Raw genomic sequence first — 21,262 nt, 5'->3', positions numbered from 1 at the left:
TGATTCAGTTAACAGATATATTCTGCCTGCTAGAACAGTATGCCATATACTATATGAAAGTAGAAAAGAAACATAGAAGAGCTTCTTCCCTTATGATGCAGAATGGCATTAAGACAGACACTAATGAAAATTAACAATCTGAGCATATCCCTCATAGGAGGATTGGAAAACTTAAGGATACACAGTGCAATATCATATAGACTTAAAGGTGTCTAGTAATTTTGATGAAAGAGTCATCTGGGTGGTTTGGAGAACTTAAGAGAAAATGTTCTGAAGAAGAGACTGGTGATGGAGTTAGAAGAATAGAAAGGAAGACAGGATGATGAAGACATTTATCCAAAGACTGATCTCCTTGTGGGAAGGGACAGTGTTTTATTCATCTCTGAATCTTCACTCATTAGCATAAAATAAGTGTTTATTAAATACTTTATGAAATGATTAACTGAGTAAGTTCATTCCTTTGCTTAAATGGAATTCTGTCACTGATTTTTATAAAAACTATTTACCCGTTGAGTTTATTTACCCAAAATCCAAATAAATTTGGGTTTTGGGTAAATAAAAATGTAGGAAAGGAACCTATAGCCATCTTCCATTTCTCCATAATTTTATGTGAAACACAGAAAGTAAATCTAAAACCATGGAGCATCAGAGATGGATGAGGCCTTAAAACCACCTAGTCCAACCTCTCCTCAGAGGCAGAAACAGCCAGACAGTAGATGATCAAGAATTACTAAGATTCCAAGAGGTACTATCATGTATGGGAAAAAGAATGGGCTTCAGACAACTAAGCCACATCTGAAATATTTTTAAATATTTAAAACAAATTCTGCTGTTTACATAATGTTTCCTCATATGCTATTACAATAAAGTATGGCAACTGAACTTCTATTCTTTGAACTTGGTGCCTAAGCTAACAAAAAAGAAAGGTTGGCCGGGCACAGTAGCTCACGCCTGTAACCCCTGCACTCTGGGAGGTCAAGGTGGGCAGATCACGAGGTCACGAGTTCGAGACCAGCCTGACCAACATGGTGAAATCCTGTCTCTACTAAAAACACAAAAAAATTAGCCAGGTGTGGTGGCACACACCTGTAATCTCAACTACTCAGGAGGCTGAGGCAGAAGAATTGTCTAAACCTGGAAGGCGGAGGTTGCAATGAGCTGAGATTGCACCACTGCACTCCAGCCTGGGTGACAGAGCAAGACTCTGTCTCAAAAAAAAAAAAAAAAGAAGCTACAATCTAATATTTAAAATAAAGGCAACAGTGGCTGGGCACTGTGGCTCATGCCTGTAACCCCTATATACTTTTGAAGGCTAAAGTGGGAGGATTACTTGAGGCCAGGAATTTTGATTACTTGAGGCTAGGCTAAAGCAGGAGGATTATTTGAGGACAGCCTGGGCAACACAGCAAGACTTCATCTTGACAAAAAATATAAAAATTAGCCAGGCATGGTGGAATGCACCTGTAGTCTTAGCTATTGGAGGTTGAGGTGGGAGGATTGCTTGAACTGGGAATTCAAGGTTACAGTGAACTAGAATCATGCCACTGCACTCCAGCCTGGGTGACAGAGTGAGACCTTGTCTCCTAAATAAATAAGCAAGCAAGCAAACAAACAAACAAACAGATTAAATAAAGGTGACAAAGATTTGTTGGTTACCTCCATTCAATAGCATTCTCCAGAGACTTGAAGGTTTTAGGACGACCCCGTAAGAAATTCTGCATGCTATTAAGTGCATCCATTGCCGTACCTGGATATTAAACAAAAACTGTAACCACATATTTAACTAATTCTGAGAATTTACTTACTGAGTCAACAACTATATATCTGCTCTTGATGACAACAGAATTTAGTGATGCTTGCAGAGAAATAAAGATGGCCCTCAATAATTTTTGCCTCTAGGGTATTCATTTCCTTATGTCATGCCCTCACACTGAATAGGATGACTTGTATTTGTAAGCAGCAGTGTGACTTCTGAAGCTAGGTCATAAAAGACATAGCAGCTTCTTTTTATATAACTAAATACAATTATAGAATATACACAGGATTGAAATATGCAGCCATAAAAAGATGTTAATGAAGAGTTTTTGATGACATGGAAAAACGGTTATCTTGTATAAACTTTAAAAAGATATAAAGACAGAGGGACATATTTCAAGATGAATGAAATCAACAATAAACTAAGACAAGGTAATAATCTACCATGGATGTCTCTTATAAGTCAAATCCTGATTTGGTCAATGCTAAGAAAACTCACCTTCTACAACATCAATCATGCACAGACCCAAGAGGCTTGGTACCAGGTTGGATGATGCTGTGTGGACTGCAATGGCACCACCCATGCTGTGTCCAATCAGCATAATTGGAGGAGGAAGGTCCCCATACATGGCTTCAACCACATTGCCAACGTCTCTGCAAAGAGAAGAAAAAGAGCTAAGAATGCTTTCTGACAACACTGTAAAAACGGTTTTCTTTCCCAGTTCCTTCCTTTGGTCTGTAACAGTGCTGGGAAACTGTAAAAGTCTATTGGGCCATCTTACAAACATACCTCTGTAAACCTTCTAACATGCCCACAATATCAATATGTGTAGCCACATACCTATTTCTCCAGATAAATGGTAGGTAAAGGACTAAGAACCCAAATTACTGAATTTTCTTTTATATGACACTTTCACTGTTCCACACATGTAGTACAATTACATAAACATATACCTTTATTTTGAACCTAAGACTGAAACTATGGAAATAGCATTTAACTTCTCTGTTTCAATTTTCCCATCTATAAAACAGGAAAAAAATTTTATTAAGCATTATAATGTAGTAAACCTTGGAATCACAAGATGGGCCCTAGCCTCATTTTATTTCTCACTATGTGATCTTGCATTAGTTACTTAATCTCTCAGAAACTGAGTTTCACCGTCTATAAAAAAAAAGAGAAAAATATCACTGACTGCTCTGGATTGCTTTGAGGATTAACTGAGAAGAGAACAAGAAAATACTTCAAAAGAGTAAAATGCTATACAAATGTTAATTATTATTTACAATTTCTCATGGATAGTTGTTTGAAGGATGAACATAAATATAAGTACAGTGCTGAGAAACTAGAAAGGTGTTCAGAGCTCATTTTATTGGCTTTGGTTCTAGTCTTCAATTATGAGTGGATCTATTTAACAAAGTCCAATTTTAAAGCTTTGAAAATGAGAACTGAAGTATGAAGTTTGGTTTTTAATTGGATGTAGGCCTTCCTTGCTATAGCAATAGGTGGATAAGAACAGTAAGGTGTGTTTCTGGAGACCCAATGACTCTGCTGCCTTATTATTATTGTTTTTTAGGCTCGTATCTATGTCTTCTTTTGGGAATGGCTGAGTCAACTTCAAAAGAAAGTTTTGTCTTGAGTGTCACTACATACCTTAAGCACTCACACAGTGTTAACCAAGTATAGCAGGTGTCAATGTAGGAACACAGACTTTCATATATAGTCTCTACAGTATTCATAATGGCAAAGGCAAATGTTATTAGTTCTGTAAGAATAGATTTTTAAAATCTCATACAATAATTACAGGAGTGAATAGGATAGCCTCGGCAATTGTAAACAATCTAAATGGGAGATAAGGAAGCCATCAAACTTTGTAAGTGAAAACAAATAGTTTAATATTCCTTCGGACTTAAATTTAAGATTAAGACAGAAAGTGAAGCAATTCTGGCAGTCATCCAAAGTGATAACAAATAGTTAAGATGAAAAGTCCAAGCTTCTTTGACACCAATGCTGCTTCTATACTAACACAAAATTCTCTCTGCAAGACAAAATGATATGAAGGAAAGAAAAGAGAACTAATATTTGTTCAGTGCTGCTTTTTCAATTGTGCTATAAACTTTCTTAAAACATCACCTAATGTAATCCTTCAGCAGCCCTGTCTAGAAGGGTCTGTATTAATCAATTAATCTCACTTGGTCTATAACAATATTGTTCCATTTCTACCAAATAAAAAGAGCTATAGATTCTTGTTACCTCACTGAAACATATTTTCAATGTTTCAACGGGTTAACCCATTTATGCCTAGTGTTCCACTATTGGGACACCAAGCATGTGAGAGTTACTTATATCCTACAGCTCAAGGTCATCACCAAGGTCTGATTACAAAAATTCAAAAAATTACACCTCAGGCATAAATGGTAAAGCCATCTCCCCTTGGCATAGGGTACTGTGAAGTCAGAGTAATTCCATGAAGTCAAAACCATGACGCCTTTGCTCAGAGACTATTGGAAAATATCAGGAACAAAGATTAGATAATAAGTGGTCTTTAGAGTAAGTAACACAGAGGAAATTATCATACATACAGTTTCTAAAAAAATAAAAAACAAGTAGTATTCCAGAGTAATTCTGCATATTAAAATGACAGACCAGAAAAACTTATATGCTCAATTAATTAATCTAAAACAACACTGAATATAATTTTGGGAGCAAACTTTTTTTTTAAGAAAATACTAAAGTTTAAAACATGTTTATATTAAGTATCAACATGAAATTTCCAGAATAAGTCTTCAACAATTCCAAGAAACTTTTAGTTGGTAACAGATAAATAATGAGTAAAATAAAAGGATGCTATGGACAATTATCTAAGTCCAAGTCTCCTTAAAATACATGTTAACTGAATTGAAGGGGTTCTGCAGTATCTGCTTCATGCACAAAGGTAGACGTCTGAAACACACCAACTGAACATCCTGTCTAAGCTTAGGAAAGGCATATTTACCCAGGGAGAAGGTAGTTATGATCAATCACTTGATCATCTACCACTAAGAGAAATGTATTGTTATTAAAGTCAAGCAGAGCATTCAGTCAACAAGTACCTTACTTGAGGTAAGTTCTGAAAATCCAGAGAAATACAATAAAGATGAAGTAGCAAGGGTTACCCACAAATCTAGGCTATAACTGGATGTATCACAATTTTGGTGGATGTTTTTTAAGGGGATTCTGTCATATTTTAATACTAGGTTAATTTTCTGAGAAGCATTACTGTGTATCACAGAAACTGGAATATCAGAATGACCGAAGCTCAAATTTTGGCTTTTTCATATACTTTCTTATGTAGTATTTAGGTTCTGCAGTTGATATAAGTATGCCCATTTTGAGATTTTTTTTTTTTCACAGAGTAATTGAATTCAGAAATCACACAAATATTTTACTGCTTAGATAATTTCAGCAAGAATCCAATTTGTCCACCTTTTTGATTCTTGGTCATCTTCATCTACTGTGGATGATTTTTATCATTAAAAAAAATTTTTTTGTGCCAGTTATCAACTTATTGCCTCAACTCCAATTCATCCTTCATTGCCTGCTCTACAAAAATAGATTTGAGGTCTTTAAGTATTTTTCCCTTGCCAGTAGGCAGGATGTTAAGCCATGTTAATGGAGGGTGCTAGAGAAACACAGAACTTCCCCAGTACCCAACTCCTGCCAATTCCTGCATGATTCCTCCAGCACAAGTGGCTTCTCTAGTACTCTAGCCCTTCCTCACCCAGCGTTTTGTAGCCCAGTGCCTCTGGTGAGATACCTCCCCATGAACAGCTTTCCCTATACCCTAGAGGGCAGAATTCTGTCACGTTCCAAAGGGCAGATTTTCAGCAATTTCTAACCTTTGGTAAGCCATAGTCATGCATTCTCCAATAAGGTCTAGATTTCAACCCTGCCTGCACTACCTCAGCCCAAGGGAGTAGTGGCTATTCCTTATATCTGCTATTCCTATATTAGTAGTAGTTTTCTTTACTTCTCCTTTTTTTTTTTTTTTTTTTAAATTTTACTTTAGGTTCTGGGATACATGTGCAGGTCATGCAGGGTTGTTGCATAGATGCATACATAACCAGGTGGTTTGCTGCCTCTATTCCCCCTTCACCTATATCTGGCATTTCTCTCCATGTTACCCCTCCCCATCCTCCCCGCTCCCTGCTGTCCCTCCCCTAGCACCCCCGCCACTACCCCCAGTGTGTGATGCTCCTCTCCCTGAGTCCACGTGTTCTCATTGTTCAGCACCCGCCTACGAGTGAGAACATGTGGTGTTTGGTTTTCTGTTCTTGTGTCAGTTTGCTGAGTATGATGGTTTCCAGATTCATCCAAGTCCCTACAAAGGACACTAACTCATCGTTTTTTATGGCTGCGTAGTATTCCATGGTGTATATGTACCACATTTTCTTTACTTCTTACTACCAATCTCTCATTACAGTCCCCTTTTATAGTGAATAATTCTTTATATTCAACTTTACTTATCCAAATTACTATGTGGCTTCTATCCTGATGAGCCCCAGACTGAAACATTATTATTTAGTCAATGTTTCCTTAAGGTTCTCAATTAATTCTTCAATTTCCTGTAGAATGTCAACCAAGCCATCATTATCAATATGTCTAACTGCCTGGACACTCAGATGATGTATTTCACTTTTTTGTTAAAAGTCAAGAAACCCTTTACTTCCTTAAAAATCATTCACAGATCTTCCTACAGGTATCACTAACAGGCTTGACTATTGAGGATGTATTGATCTCACATTAACAAAGGCAGTAGGAATAATTGGGGGAACAGATTCTTACCTCTCTTTTCATAGTTTTTAAGGCATATGTTCATTGAGTGGAATGGTATTCATATTATATATATTATTTCTTTCTCTCTCTCTGCCAAGCACTCTAGCTGAATGATCATAAATTCAGTCTACTGACTGTGTGACTTCATACAGTTATTCAACCTATATGAGCCAGTTTCCTTATCTGTAAAAGGGTATATCTGTATTACAGAGTTAATAATGAGGATTTAGTTTCAATAAATGATTAAAAAAAATAAGTTAATGATTTATTCTTAATAAATGCTTAATTTATACTTTAATGCAAGTTGGCAGATAAAAGGTACACAAATAACACCTATTATAGTAATAAAACGAATTATCTCCAGGTAGATAGTGAAGAAATAATAATATTAAAATTATTGCCACACCAGTTTGGCTCTGAAGGAAAAAGTTTATTCTTATGGTTAGAAAATCCTATTTAAACTATAGGTCAGTGGTTCCCAAACAAGAGTTACTGAACTGGCTCCATCAGATTCCTATATAGAGCTTCATCAAAATATTAATGTTCAGACCCCACTGCTAGAAGTAGGTCTGGAGCAGGGCTAAGTCATCCGTATGTCCAGTAACTTCTCAAGTGATTCTGATGAGTGAGCAGTTTTGAGAACCACTATATATCTACATTCATTTTTTACTTTAGGCCCAGGGTATAACTGCCATTTTTTAATATCATGTTCTGATCTTTCTATGACACAGGACAAAGAATGCGTGCAGGATACCTTAAGAAGATACTCTCAAGGCCTCTTGCATACAACTACTTTTCCAAGCATGAGTCCACGATAGGTATCCAGGTTCAATGAAATTCCATCAACAGAAGAAAACTTCTCAAAAGCCTTCACAAACTAAACTGTGCCTTGAAGAATTTTCAAGTGCTTTATATGATGACCATTGCATTGGACATAATAAGAAAGATGCAGGTTTCTTTCAAGATTAAATAGTAAGGAGAAACCAAAAGCATAGGAAAGAGAACAGAAGTAAAATTTTCCTTGTGGTAATTATTCCCCAACAATCTCACCAGGAAAGTGATAAAGTTATAGTACTATTTATAATAGTGACGGGAGCCAGGCAATGTATAAGAAATGTTTGGTTACTTACTTTGCCATAGTTTCTGCAGACAGATCTTCAGGATTCTTGACTTTTGTTTCACCTAAGATGAAAATATTTTAAAGATAAAATTCCCCAAGACAGGAATTATAAAAGCAGGAGTACTCTCTTTTAAAAATATTGTCTTTGGACAATGGAATAGGGACTTTATAATTTTACACAATGGGTTTAGCAAGGATTTTCTATAGACAAATATTTATAGTTATCCTAAGGAGGATAATTACAGTAGCCTGATAAAGATTTATCCACATTCCTTATACATCAGCATAAGAATTTGGTTACTTTAAATGACATTTTCTTAGCTTAAAACATATACAATATAAAAAAGGCTGGGCGTGGTGGCTCACGCCTGTAATCCCAGCACTTTGGGAGGCTGAAGCAGGTGGATCAAGAGGTCAGGAGTTGGAGAACAGCCTGGCCAACATGGTGAAACCCTGTCTCTACTAAAAATACAAAAGTTATCTGGGCATAGTGGTAGGTGCCTGTAATCCCAACTACTTGGGAAGCTGACGCAGAAGAATTGTTTGAACCCAGGAGGTGGAGGTTGCAGTGAGCTGAGACCACGCCACTGCACTCCAGCCTGGGCAACAGAGGAAGAATCCATCTCAAAAAACAAAACAAAACACAAAACATATAAAATACAAAAATGAATACTATATATAAAACTTTAATATATATATATACACACATACATTTGTAAAGACTAGAACCTAGGACTTCCTTCAAAATGCCCAAATGGAGCTGGGCGCAGTGGCTCACACCTATAATGTCGGCACTCTGGGAGGATGAGGCAGATGGATTACTTGAGGTCAAGAGTTTGATACCAGCCTGGCCAATATGGTGAAACCCAGTTTCTACTAAAAATAAAAAAAATCAGCCAGGCATGGTGGCACACACCTGTAATCCCAGCTACTCTGGAGACTGAGGCAGAAGAATTGCTTAAACTCAGGAAGCAGAGGTTGCAGTGAGCTAAGATTGTGCCACTGCACTCCAGCATAGGCGACAGAGTGAAACTCCATCTCCAAAAAAAAAAAAAAGGCCCAAATGGAATAGACTAGGTTATTTTATGGCCATGTTGAAATTTCTAATAATTACGAGTATTCAAAGGGGTTTGATGGCTATAATTCAGTTAATGAGTTAATGACTAATTAAGAACTTTACTCACCATGACTTCGCAGATCCAAAGCCACAATCCTACACTGAACTCTACTAATAATCGCTGCCTAGAAGAAAAAGGAAAAGTAGTTAAGACACATCTAGGATAACAAATTTTGCTCAATTACCAATGATAACTTTGTAAAATGAATTGCCATCAGAATTCAAAGGTCCCAAAAAAAATCAAAAGACTTTCTAGTTTTAAGCAAAATGAAAGAATGATTTTCTACTAGTTTTGGCATATATTGTGGTTCTGTCCCAACTTCAAAATATGGCTTTCTCTACCTAAATCCTTCTTTCAATCTTAACTCTTTCTATCCTTTCTTCAAACACACAGTTACGAGCCTTTAGACAATGACCCTCTGAGCTCTGGTTTTCATCTATATTCCTTGGATACCTTTTCCTTACGCTAGTGAGAGAATCCCTTAGATAAGGACAGTGAGTCAGTTTATATCTTCGCTCAGGACATCACACAAACACACATTCAAATCATGAAATAACACTGAAAGTAGCAGAAGTCATGGAATCTACCAAAGATTCACTTAAGACAGATACTGCAGAACATACAAGCTTGTGCACCTGTTAAATAAAAATGTATTTAAAAAGAAATTATATGGGGGAGGTACAATTTTAGAGGCTGAAAGAAATCTGAAATAATTGGGGATCTTCTTCCTCAACTAAACTACATTCTTTGATAATATATCACAAATAGGGTTAGCAAATGTCACCAAATTTCTTTTAACTTTTAGGAATAAAATAAAAGAACTTTCTAGTCTAACTCTCACATTTTATGAATGAGAAAACTGAGGCCAAGAGATAAAAAATTATTTCCCCAGGGTCACATAACAAATTAGGAGTAAAAACAGAACTAGACCCAAGGTAAGTTACCAATATAAAAGTCAATGTAAATCACAAAACAAGTCAGATTCTTAAGTCATATTTTTAAAGTCACCTAGAAAGTCAAGTCTGTTTCTACTTCTGTTACTCTAATAAATACCTTTAAAGGCAACAATGGAATGAAATTCTACTATACCTTGCAGTTTGTTCCTGAAAGCTATTTGCTAATTTACAGGAGTTACTTAGTGACAGTAAAGCCTTCAATGTCAAAAACAAATCCATATGTTAGAAATAAATTAGTGGCAAAGATAGTATTAATTTGCTTGATTGTTCTAGATAAAAGAATAGAACCAGGTTTACATAACAGAAACAAAATGTACATTTGAAATTCCAATCTTTAACTTGAAAGCAATGATTTACAATCATAGGTGCCTGTCAGAAGATCACTACAAATATTAAAAACAAAATTTTCATTTATTTAACAAATCTTTCTAATAAAAATCTGGCACCAATGGAGTGTAATGGGTTTCCAGGAGGGAGAAATATTGGTAATATTCCTGCTCTCATGGTATCTACATTCTACTATGATGGAGGAAGACTAGAAAAAATAAATGAACAAATTCATAGACTAACATGGGCTTTAAAGACAATAAAAAGTGTCAGAGCACATCTATGGTAGCTATTCCAGATCTTATCACAAATAGTACAACTTTGCTACTTCTGAAATGGATGAATGGAAAGCAGCTATTAAGAACTAGACTTCTCCAGCCATTTTCTCACTAGAATATTATGGTGTTAGCAATAATTGCAACAATAGCAGTAGCAGCTAATATCTACTAAATCTTACTATGCGCCAGTCAGCAATCTAAGTGCTTCAAATGAATTACCTAACTTTCTCCTCACAACTCTTTACTACTTAGACATAATTTTCAGCATTTTACAGATGAGGGCATTTTACAGAGAGATTAAGTAACTTGCCCAAGGCTAAATAGCTAATAAGTGACAGAGTCAATTTTCAAATCCAAGCTGCTTGGCTCCAGGTGGTTTTCAACGCTGGCTGCATAACAGAATCAACTAAATAATACTGCCCAGGTGCTAACCCACCAGAAATTCTGTTCAGGTGAACTGGGTTAAGAGGCAAAGTTATTTATACATTTCAGACTTCCGCAGGTGATTCTAATGTATAGCCAAAACTAAGGCCCACTATCCTAACCCTAGACTAGAGAACAAGAGACAAGATTGGACGTAAGTAAGATCTGGGTAGTAATAACATGCTTCTGTATCACTTTGTAATCTCACTAGATTATCGAAGATAATCTCATATTATCTTCTTAAAAAGTCGGCTGGGAAAATATTAGCACAGTTTTGTTGGCTGACAAAACAGGTTCTTAGAGGTTTATCAAGTATTGGGGAAAGCGTGGAGAAACAGGTATCCCCACAAACACATGATATCCTCAAAGTTAATTTTGGCCAGTTTTATAAGTGAATAGTGATACTGTTTTTTAAAAATTTTCATGGGTACATAGTAAGGGTACATATTTGTGGGGTACATTAGATATTTTGATACCGACAATGTATAACTATCATATCGGGCAAATGAGGTAATCATCACTTCATGAGGTATTCATCACTTTCAGCATTTATCCTTTTTGTGCAAATCAATCTAATTATACCTGTTTAGCTATTTTAAAATACACAGTAAACTACTGTTTACTCTAGTCACCCTGTTGTGCCATCAAATACAAGATCTTACTCATTCTATCTAAATATTTTTGTACTCATTAACCATCCCCATTTGTCCCCACCCTTCCACCTCCCTCCCTCCATCCACTACTCTTCCCAGCCTCTGGTAACCATCTTTCTACTCTCCATCTCCATGAGTTCAATTGTTTTAATTTTCAGCTGCCACAAATAAGTGAGAACATGTGAAGTTTTTCTGTGCCTGGCTTATTTCACTTATCATGACCTCCAGTTCCATCCATGTTGTTGTAAATGACAGGGATCTCATTCTTTCTTATGGCCAAATGGTACTCCTTTGTGTATATGTGCCACATTTTCCTTAACCATTCATCTACTGATGGACACTTTGGTTGCTTCCAAATCTTGGGTATTATGAATAGTACTGTAATAAACATGGAGTGTAGTATCTCTTCGATGTACTGATTTCCCTTGTTTGGTTATATACCTAGTAGTGGGGTTGCTGGATGATATGGTAGTTCTATTTTTAGTTTTTTTTTTTTAGGAATCAACAAACTGTTCTCCATAGTGGCTTTACTAATTTACATTGTCAACAACAGTGTATGAGGGTTCCCTTTTCTCTACATCCTCCCTAGCATTTGTCATTGCCTAACTTTTGGATAAAAGCCATTTTAACTGGGGTGAGATGATCCTCATTATAGTTTTCATTTGCATTTCTCTGGTGATCAGTGATGTTGAGCACCTTTTCATATGCTTGTCTGTCATATGAATGTATTCCTTTGAGAAATGTCTATTCAGATCTTTTGCCCATTTTAAAATTGGATTATTAGATTTTTTTCCTATAGAGTTGTTGAGCTCCTTATATTTCTGCTAATTAATCCCTTGTCACATGGATAGTTTGCAAATATTTTCTCCAATTCTGTGGGCTGTTTCTTCACTTGTTGTTTCCTTTGCTGTGCAGAAGCCTTTTAACTTGACCTTATCCCGTTTGTCCATTTTTACTTTGGTTACCTGTGCTTGTGGGGTATTACTCCAAAAAATCTTTCCGGCCGGGCGCAATGGTTCTCGCCTGTAATCCCAGCACTCTGGAAGGTCGAGACGGGCGGATCATGAGGTCAGGAGATCAAGACCATCCAGGCCAACATGGTGAAACCGCATCTCTACTAAAAATACAAAAAAAAAAAATAGATGGGCATGGTGGTGCACGCCTGTAGTCCCAACTACTTGGGAGGCTGAGGCAGAAGAATTGCTTGAACCCAGGAGGCAGCGATTGCAGTGAGCTGAGACTGCGCCACTGCACCACAGCCTGGGTGACAGTGCGAGACTCCGTAGCAAAAAAAAAAAAAAAAAAAAATTCCACAGTCCAATGTCCTGGAGAGTTTTCTGAATGTTTTCTTTAAGTACTTTCATAATTTGAGGTCTTAAATTTGAGTCTTTAATTCATAGTTGATTTTTGTAGTTGGCAAGAAATATGAGTCTAGTTTCATTCTTCTGGATATGGATATCCAGTTTTCCCAGCATCATTTACTGATGAAATCGTCCTTGCCCCAACATATGTTCTTAGCACCTCTGTTGAAAATGAGTTCACTGTAGATGTATGGATTGGTTTCTGGTTCTTTATTCTGTTCCATTGGTCTATGTGTCTGTTTTTATGGCAGTACCAGGCTGTTCTGATTGTTATAACTCTGTGGTAAAATTTGAAGGTAATGTTATTCCTCCAGTTTTGCTCTTTTCTATCAGGATAGCTTTGGCTATTCTGTGTTTTTTTGTTTTTTTGTTTGTTTTGTGGTTCTATATAAATTTTAGAATTGTTTCTTCCATTTTTGTGAAGAATATCATTGGTATTTTGATAGGGATTGTGTTGCATCTATAGACTGCTTTGGGTGTTATGGACATTTTAACAATGTTGATTCTTCCAATCCCTGAACATGCAATATATCTTTCCCTTTTTTTGTGTCCTAATTTCTTTCATCAATGTTTTACAGATTTCATTGTACTTCACTTCTTTGGTTAATTCCTAGGTATTTTATTTGTAGCTACTAAAAATAGGGTTACTTTCTTGGTTTCTTTTTCAGATTGTTTGCTGTTGGCATATGAAAATGCTAATTTTTGTACATCGATTTGTATCCTGTAACGTTATTAAATTGATCAGTTCCAATAGTTTTTTTAAGAGTCTTTAGGATTTTCTAAGTATAAGTTTATATCACCTGCAAAATAAGATAATTTGACTTCTTCCTTTCCAATTTGGATGTCTTTCTTTCTTTCTCTTGTCTGATTGCTCTAGCTAAGTCTTCCAATACTATGTTGGATAACAGTGATGAAAGTGAGCATCCTTGCCATGTTCCACATCTTAGAAGAAAGCTTTAAACTTTCCATGTATCATCGTTTTAGTATGATACTAGCTGTGGGTCTATCGTATGTGGCTTTTATTGTATTATATTCCTTCTATAGTCAGTTTTTTTTCAAGGTTTTTAAATTTATGATAAAATAAAAAATGATAAAATTCAACACCATGAAGGGATGTTGAATTTTATCAAATGCTTTTCAAGCATCAATTGAAATGATCATATGGTTTTTGTCCTTCATTCTGTTAATATGATGAATCACATTGATTGATTTGCATATGCTGAACCATATGCACATCCCCAGGATAAATCCCACTTGGTCATAATAAATAATCTTTTTCTTTTTTCTTTTTTTATGAAACAGAGTCTTGCTCTGTCACCCAGGATAGAGGGCAGTGGCGTGATCCTGGCTCACTGCAACCTCCGTTTCCTAGGTTCAGGCAATCCTCCCACCTCAGCCTCTTGAGTAGCTGGAATTACAAGTGTGCAACACCACAACTGGCTGATTTTTGTATTTTCAGAAGAGACGGGGTTTCACCATGTTGGCCAGGCTGATCTTGAACTCCTGACCTCAAGCAATCCACCAGCCTCAGCCTCCCAAAGTGATGGGAATACAGGCACAAGCCACTGTGTCCAGCCTGAATAATCTCTGTAATGTGTTGTTGAATTTGGTTTGCTATTATTTTGCTGAAGATTTTTGCATCAATATTCATTGAGGATATTGGCCTGTATTTTTTTTTGTTTTTGTCTGTCTGGTTTTGGTATTAGGGTAATACTGGCCACATAGAAAGGAGTCTAAAATTATTCCCTCCTCTTCTATTTTTGGAATAGTTTGAGTAGGACTGTTGTTAGTTCTTTTTTAAATGTCTGGTAAAATTCAGCAGTGAAGCCATCAGGTCCCATCTTTTCTTTACTGGGAGACTTTTTAATTACAGCTTTGATTTTATTACTTGTTATTGGAATGTTCAGGTTTTGGATTTCTTTATGGTTCAATCTCGGTAGGTTGTGTCTAGAAATTTATCCATTTCTTCTAGATTTTCCAATTTATTGGCATATAGTTGCTCATACTATCCTCTAGTAATCCTTTGAATTTCTGCACTATCAGGTATAATGTCTCCTTTTTCATCTGATTTTATTTATTTGGGTCTTTCTTTTTTTCTTAGTCTAGCTAAAGGTTTGTCAATTTTATCTTTTCAAAAACCAACTTTTCATTTTGTTGATCTTTTCTATTTTTTGATTTCATTTATTTCTGCTCTGATCTTTATTTCTTGTCTCTACAAATTTTGGGTTTGGTTTGCTCTTGCTCTTCTACTTCTTTAAGATGCATCGTTAGTTTGGTTGAGGGTTTTCTACATTCTTGATACAGGCACTTATAGCTATAAATTTTCCTCTTAGTACTGCTTTTGCTGTATCTCACAGGCTTTGGTATGCCGTTTCATTATAGTTTGTTTCAATAAAATTTAAAATTTAAAATTTCTTAATTTCTTCATTGGCCCACTGTCGTTTAGAAGCATACTGTTTATTTTCCATGTGTTTGTATAGTATCCAAAATTCCTCCTCTTATTGATTACTAGTTTTATTCCATTGTGGTCGAGAATATACTTGATGTAATTTCAATTTTTAAATGTTATAAAACATTTTGTGGCCTAACATGGTCTATCCTTGAGAATGATCCACATGTTGGAGAAGAATGTGTATTCTGCAGCTATTGGATAAAGTGTTCTGTAGGTAACCATTAGGTGTATTTGATACACAGTGCAGATTAGGTAAATTTTTGTGTTGATTTTCAGTCTGGATTATCTGTCCAATGCTGAAAGTGGGGTACTGAAGTCTCCAGTTATTACTGTATTGAGGTCCATCTCTCCCTCTTTAGCTCTAATAATATTTGCTTTACATATCTGGGTGCTCCAGTGTTAGGTGCCTATGTAACTATTATATTCTCTTGCTGAATTGATCCCTTATCATTTAATGACCTTTACCTCTTTTTATATTTTGTCTTGAAATCTATTTTGTCTGATATATACATAGCCACCCCCGCTCTTTTTTAGTTTGCATTAGCATGGAATATCTTTGTCCTTCACTTTTTCAGTCTATGTGTGCTGTTATAGATGAAGTGTGTTTCTAGTAGGCAACAGGTTAGTGGGTCTTGTTTTTGTATCCATTCAACCACCCATGTCTTTTGATTGAAGTTTAGTCCATTTACATTCAATGTTATTATTAATGAGGACTTACTCCTACCACTTTGTTTTCCGGTTGTTTTATGGTCTTCTCTTCCTTCTTTCTTGTCTTCCTTTTAGTGAAGGTAATTTTTTTTGGTGGTATGTTTAAATATCTCGCTTTTTATTTTTTGTGTATCTGTTGTATGTTTTTGGTTTGAGGTTGCTTGCAAATAGTGTCTTATAACTCATTATTTAAAAGTGACAATTTAAAACTGATTTCATAAACAAACTAACATAGAGAAAACCAATAAAAACTCTACATTTTAACTTCAGCATCCTGCTTTTTAATTTTTGTCATCTCTACTTCTTTTCTTTTTTTTCTCCTTTTAAGACAAGGTCTCATGCTGTTGCCCAGGCTGGAGTGCAGTGGTCTGATCTCAGCTCATTACACCCATTGCCTCCCAGCTCAAGTGATCCTTCCACCTCAGCCTCCCGAGTACCTGAGTCTACTGGCACACACCACTACACCTGGCCAACTTTTTGCATTTTTTGCAGAGATGGGGGTCTCACCATGTTGTCCAGGCTGGTCTTGAATTCCTGGGCTCAAGCATTTCATCCACCTCAGCCTCCCAAAGTGCTGGGATTACAGGTGTGAGCCACGATGCCCAACCTATTTATATCTATTGTTTCTATTTATATACTATTTTACTGTTTATGTCTTGAAAAGCTGTTGTAGTTAATATTATTGGTTTCTATTTTAATCTTTCTCCTCAGAATATGAGTAGTTTAAACACCACAATTACAATGTTATTCCGTGTTTTTCTGTGTACTTATTAGTGAGTTTTTTACCTTCAGATAATTTCTTAGTATTCATTAATATCCTTTTCTTTCAGATGGAAGAACTTCCTTTAGCATTTCTTATAAGTCTGGTGTTGATGAAATCTCCCACCTTTTGTGTGTCTGGGAATGTCTTTATTCTTTTTCATGTTTGAAGGATATTTTGACTGGATATACTATTTTAGAATAAAAATTTTTTTTCCTTCAGCATTTTAAATATGTTATGCCACTCTCTCCTGGCTTGTAAGGTTTTCACTGGGATGTCTACTTCCAGATGTATTGGAGCTCCATTATATATTATTTGTTTCTTTTCTCTACCTGCTTTTAGAATTCTTTCTTTATCCTTGACCTTTGGGAGTTTGAATATCAAATGTCTTGAGGCATTCTTATTTGGCTTAAATCTGCTTGATATTCTATAGTCTTCTTGTACTTGAATAATGATATGTTTCTCTAGGTTTGGGAAGTTCTGTTGAATAAATTCTCTATGTCAATCTCTCTCTCTACCTCCTCTTTAAGACCAGTAACTCTTAAATTTGCCCTTTTGAGGCTATTTTCTATTGTAGGTGTGCTGCATTGTTTTTTCTTTTATTTCCTTTGTGTATTTTCAAATAACCTGTCTTCAAGCTCGCTAATTCTTACTTCTGTCTCATCAACTATGTTAAGAGACTCTGATGCATTCCTTACCATGTCAATTGCATTTTTCAACTCCACAATTCTGTTCTTTTTAATTATTTCAATTGCTTTGTTAAATTTATCTGATAGAGAAATTTTCTGAATTCCTTTTCTGTTATCTTGAATTTTGTTGAGTTTCCTCAAAATAGCTATTTTGAATTCTGTCTGAAAGGTCACATATCTCTGTCTCTCATGCAAAAGCGTGAGCCCCTGTCTCTCTGGGATTGGTCCCCAGTGTCTTATTTAGTTCCATTTGGTGAGGTCATGTTTTCCTAGATAGTCTTGATGTTTGTGAATGTTCATCAGTGAGCGGGCATTGAAGAGTTAGGTATTTATTGTAGTCTTTGCAGTGTGAGCTTGTTTGTACCCATTCTTCCTAAGAAAGCTTTCCAGGTATTCAAAGAAACTTGGGTATTGTGATCTAAGTTTTTGGTCACTGCAGCCATATCTGCATGAGGGGGCACCCTAAGCCCCTAGCTCTTACAGACTCACAGAGGTACTATTTTGGTGGTATTGGATAAGATCCAGAATAATTCTATGGATTACCAGGCAGAGATTCTTATTCTCTTCCCTTATTTTCTCCCAAATAAATGGAGTCTCTCTGCACTGAGTTTCCTGGAGCTGGGAGTGGAGTAACACAAGTGTGCCCCTGTGGCCTTCAGCACTAGGACTGTGCTGGGTCAGACCTGAAGCCAGCACAACACTAGGACTCACCCAAGGACTGTGGTAACCACTGCCTGGCTACCTATGTTCACTCAAGGCCCTAGGGCTCTACAATCAGTAGGTGGCAAAGTTAGCTAGGCTTCTGTCCTTCCCTTCAGGGGAATGGGTTGCCCCTGGTCCCAGGCGAGTCCAGAGATGCCATCCAGGAGCCAGGGCTTGAAGTTAGAAACCTTAGAAATCTACCTGGTGCTCTATTACACTGCAGCTGAGCTGGCATCCAAGTCACAAGACAAAGTCCTTCCTACTCTTCCCTACCCTTTCCACAAGCATAGTCTCTCCCCATGGCTACAACTACCCCAGGCCCATGGCAAGTACTGCCTGGCTACCACCAATGTTTATTCAAGACCTAAGGGCTCTTCAGTCAACTTATGGTGAATGCTGCCAGGCCTGAGACTCGCTCTTCAGGTCAATGGGCTCCTCTCTGACTTTGTCTTGTAACTTGGATATCAGCTCAGCTATGGTAGGATAAGGCACCAGAAATGCTGTCCAAGAACCAAGGCCTGGAATTGGGAACCCCAAGAGTCCACTTGGTGCTCTACCCCACTGTGGCTGAGCTGGTACCTAACTGCAACATAAAGCCTTCTTTACTCTCCCCTCTTCTTTTATCAAGCAGAAAGAGTCCTTCCTCATAGCCACCATAGCTGGGAATGTGTTGGGTCATGCCTGAAGCCAGCACATCTCTAAGTCTTACCTCAGGAATGCAGCGAGTACTGTCTGGATACTATTGCTGATTATTCAGGGCCCAAGGACTCTTTAGTGAGCAAGTGATGAATCCTGCCAAGATTGGGTCCTTCCCTTCAGGGAAGCACATTCCCTTCTGGCTCAGTGTGTGTCATGCTGTCTGTAAGTTAGGGCCTGGAATGGGCCTTGGTACTCTGTCTGGTGCCTTATCCTACTATAGCTGAGCTGGTATCCAAGCTGCAAGACAAAGTCCTCTTTCCTCTCTTCTTTTCAAGCAGAAGAAAGGAGTCTCTCCCAGAGCTGCAAGCTGCTCCACCTGGGGTTGGGGAAGGGGTGGTATAAGCACTCTCCCCTGGCTGCCCCTGGTGTCTCACTAAGTCATGTGCTGCTCAAGTCCATTGGCTCCAAGACCAGCACAGCATCAGGACTTGCCCAGGAACTGCAGTCCTTGTGGCCTAGTCTGCTTTTCAAGTTTATTAAGACCCCAGAGCCCTTTAGCTTGAGGAGGCAAGGCCTTCCAGAACTCAAATTCAGAACACTAGAATGGGTAATTCCCCCTCTGGCTAAGGCTGGTCTAAATCCTCCTTCTGTGGGCGCTGAGTCTTTCCCAGTGTTGCTTTCCACTGTGATAGGGCAGCACTGAGTTCCAATGCAAAGTCACACAATCCCTGTGCTCTCCCTCTCCCAAGCATACAGATTCTCTCTCCATTCCATGTATTTACTGCCAGCAGATGGAAAAGGGGTGATGTCAGTAATTCAAGACTGTCTTTTCTATCCTCTTCAGTGTCTCTTTAAGTGATATGAAGATAAATCTAAGTACTGTGATCATTCACCTGATTTTTGGTTCTTATGAAGATGCTTTTTTGTGTGGACATTTGTTCAGTTTCGTGTTCCTGTGGGGAGGACGATCAGTGGAAGCTTCTATTTCAACATCTTGCTCTGCCTCCCCTCTCAAAAGTGTTAGTCTTTTATTTTACTTTATATTTTGCCAATTCATAATAAAGTAGTCCCATTTTTAAAAATTTATTATCTATATTTTTTCTATGAACTGACACTTCTTATCTCTTACCCATTTTTCTTCTAGATTGTCTTTTTTCTTACTGCTTTGTAGTTTTTCTTTTAAATATAATGAAAATATTAGTGCTTTGCCTATAGTTTATATTGTACATACATGAAATATTTTTTATCTAGCATATAGCTTGTGTTTTTAGCTTTAAGGTATTTTGTCTAGAAGTTTTTGTTTTGGTAAAGTCAAATTCATCTTTTACTTATGGCTTTTACTTCTTTTGGCTAAGTTTAAGAAGGCTGCCTTAAAGCAATATCTGAATTTTTTTATGATTTGTTTTTTAAATTCACCCCTTTAATCCATTTGTATTGTTATTTTCATTGTATATTAAATTTCTTTTTATACATGGGCTTATTTCTTTATTCTTTCTGCCAATATCATACTATTAACTGATAGACTTTTAGAGTATGTTTTGATACCTCAAAGAGCAAGTCACTTTCTTCTTGCTCTTTTTCAAAATTATCTTGGTTATTCCTAGGCATTTATTATTCTGTGTGAATTTCAATTTGTTAATTAAGTCTCACAAAAAATCCCACTGGGATCTTAACCAGCTTAGCTAGATTCATACAAGAACCTAACTAATTTCCCTATTCAGATTTTCCTTTAAATCCATCAGTGACATTTTATTGTTTTCTTCATAAATGTCTTATGCATTTAAAAAATAAGGTCTAGGGCCAGGCACTGTGGCTCACGCCTGTAATCCCGGCACTTTGGGAGGCCGAGGCGGGTGGATCACGAGGTCAAGAGATCAAGACCATCCTGGTCAACATGGTGAAACCCCATCTCTACTAAAAATACAAAAAATTAGCTGGGCATGGTGGCGCGTGCCTGTAATCCCAGCTACTCAGGAGGCTGAGGCAGGAGAATTGCCTGAACCCAGGAGGCGGAGGTTGTGGTGAGCCGAGATTGTGCCATTGCACTCCAGCCTGGGTAACAAGAGTGAAACTCCGTCTCAAAAAAAAATAAATAAATAAAATAAGGTCTATTTCCAAGTATTTTATATTTTGTTGCTTTTATTAATAGGATCATTTTTCCTATTACATTTCCAGATCTGCTAAGTGCTAATCTTAGAAAAGACAGATTTTTAAAACATCAACTTTGTAAACTATTGCTTAACTAGTCATTTGTCAGTTGATTTTCTTTGATTTTCTAGGGAGAGAATATCTTCATATAACTGTTCTAGCCACTTTTTTTTTCAAATCTTTAAAACTCATTTGTCTTTTTCGTCTTGTTTGCTAGAAGTTCCAATATAAAACTGAAAATTGCACCCTTATTGTCTTAGTCCGTTTATGTTGCTATAAATAAATACCTGAGCCTGGGTAATATATAAGGAAAAGAAGTTTATTTGGGTCACAGTTCTACAAGCTGTACAAGAAGTACAG

The 21,262-nt window shown here is 36.9% G+C and overlaps 1 protein-coding gene across 1 annotated transcript in view; it reads right to left on the bottom strand.

Annotated features, from left to right (window-relative positions):
* Positions 1–21,262, bottom strand: part of PPME1 (protein phosphatase methylesterase 1) — a 79,362-nt gene that overhangs the window by 20,985 nt on the left and 37,115 nt on the right. Inside the window, exons 4-7 of the mRNA XM_064365287.1 lie at positions 8,873–8,930; positions 7,699–7,750; positions 2,255–2,409; positions 1,657–1,747 (exon numbers count right to left, since the gene is read on the bottom strand). Of these exons, the coding sequence (XP_064221357.1) occupies positions 1,657–1,747; positions 2,255–2,409; positions 7,699–7,750; positions 8,873–8,930 (356 nt within the window). The remainder of the gene's footprint in view (positions 1–1,656; positions 1,748–2,254; positions 2,410–7,698; positions 7,751–8,872; positions 8,931–21,262) is intronic.

Source organism: Aotus nancymaae, unplaced genomic scaffold (assembly GCF_030222135.1).
Source record: "Aotus nancymaae isolate 86718 unplaced genomic scaffold, 86718_ANA_hifiasm-v0.15.2.pri h1tg000059l, whole genome shotgun sequence".
In the NCBI taxonomy this organism is placed as follows: Eukaryota; Metazoa; Chordata; class Mammalia; order Primates; family Aotidae; genus Aotus; species Aotus nancymaae.
The sequence above is the reverse complement of the archived record's forward strand: the minus strand, read 5'-3'. Positions and strand labels throughout refer to the sequence as shown.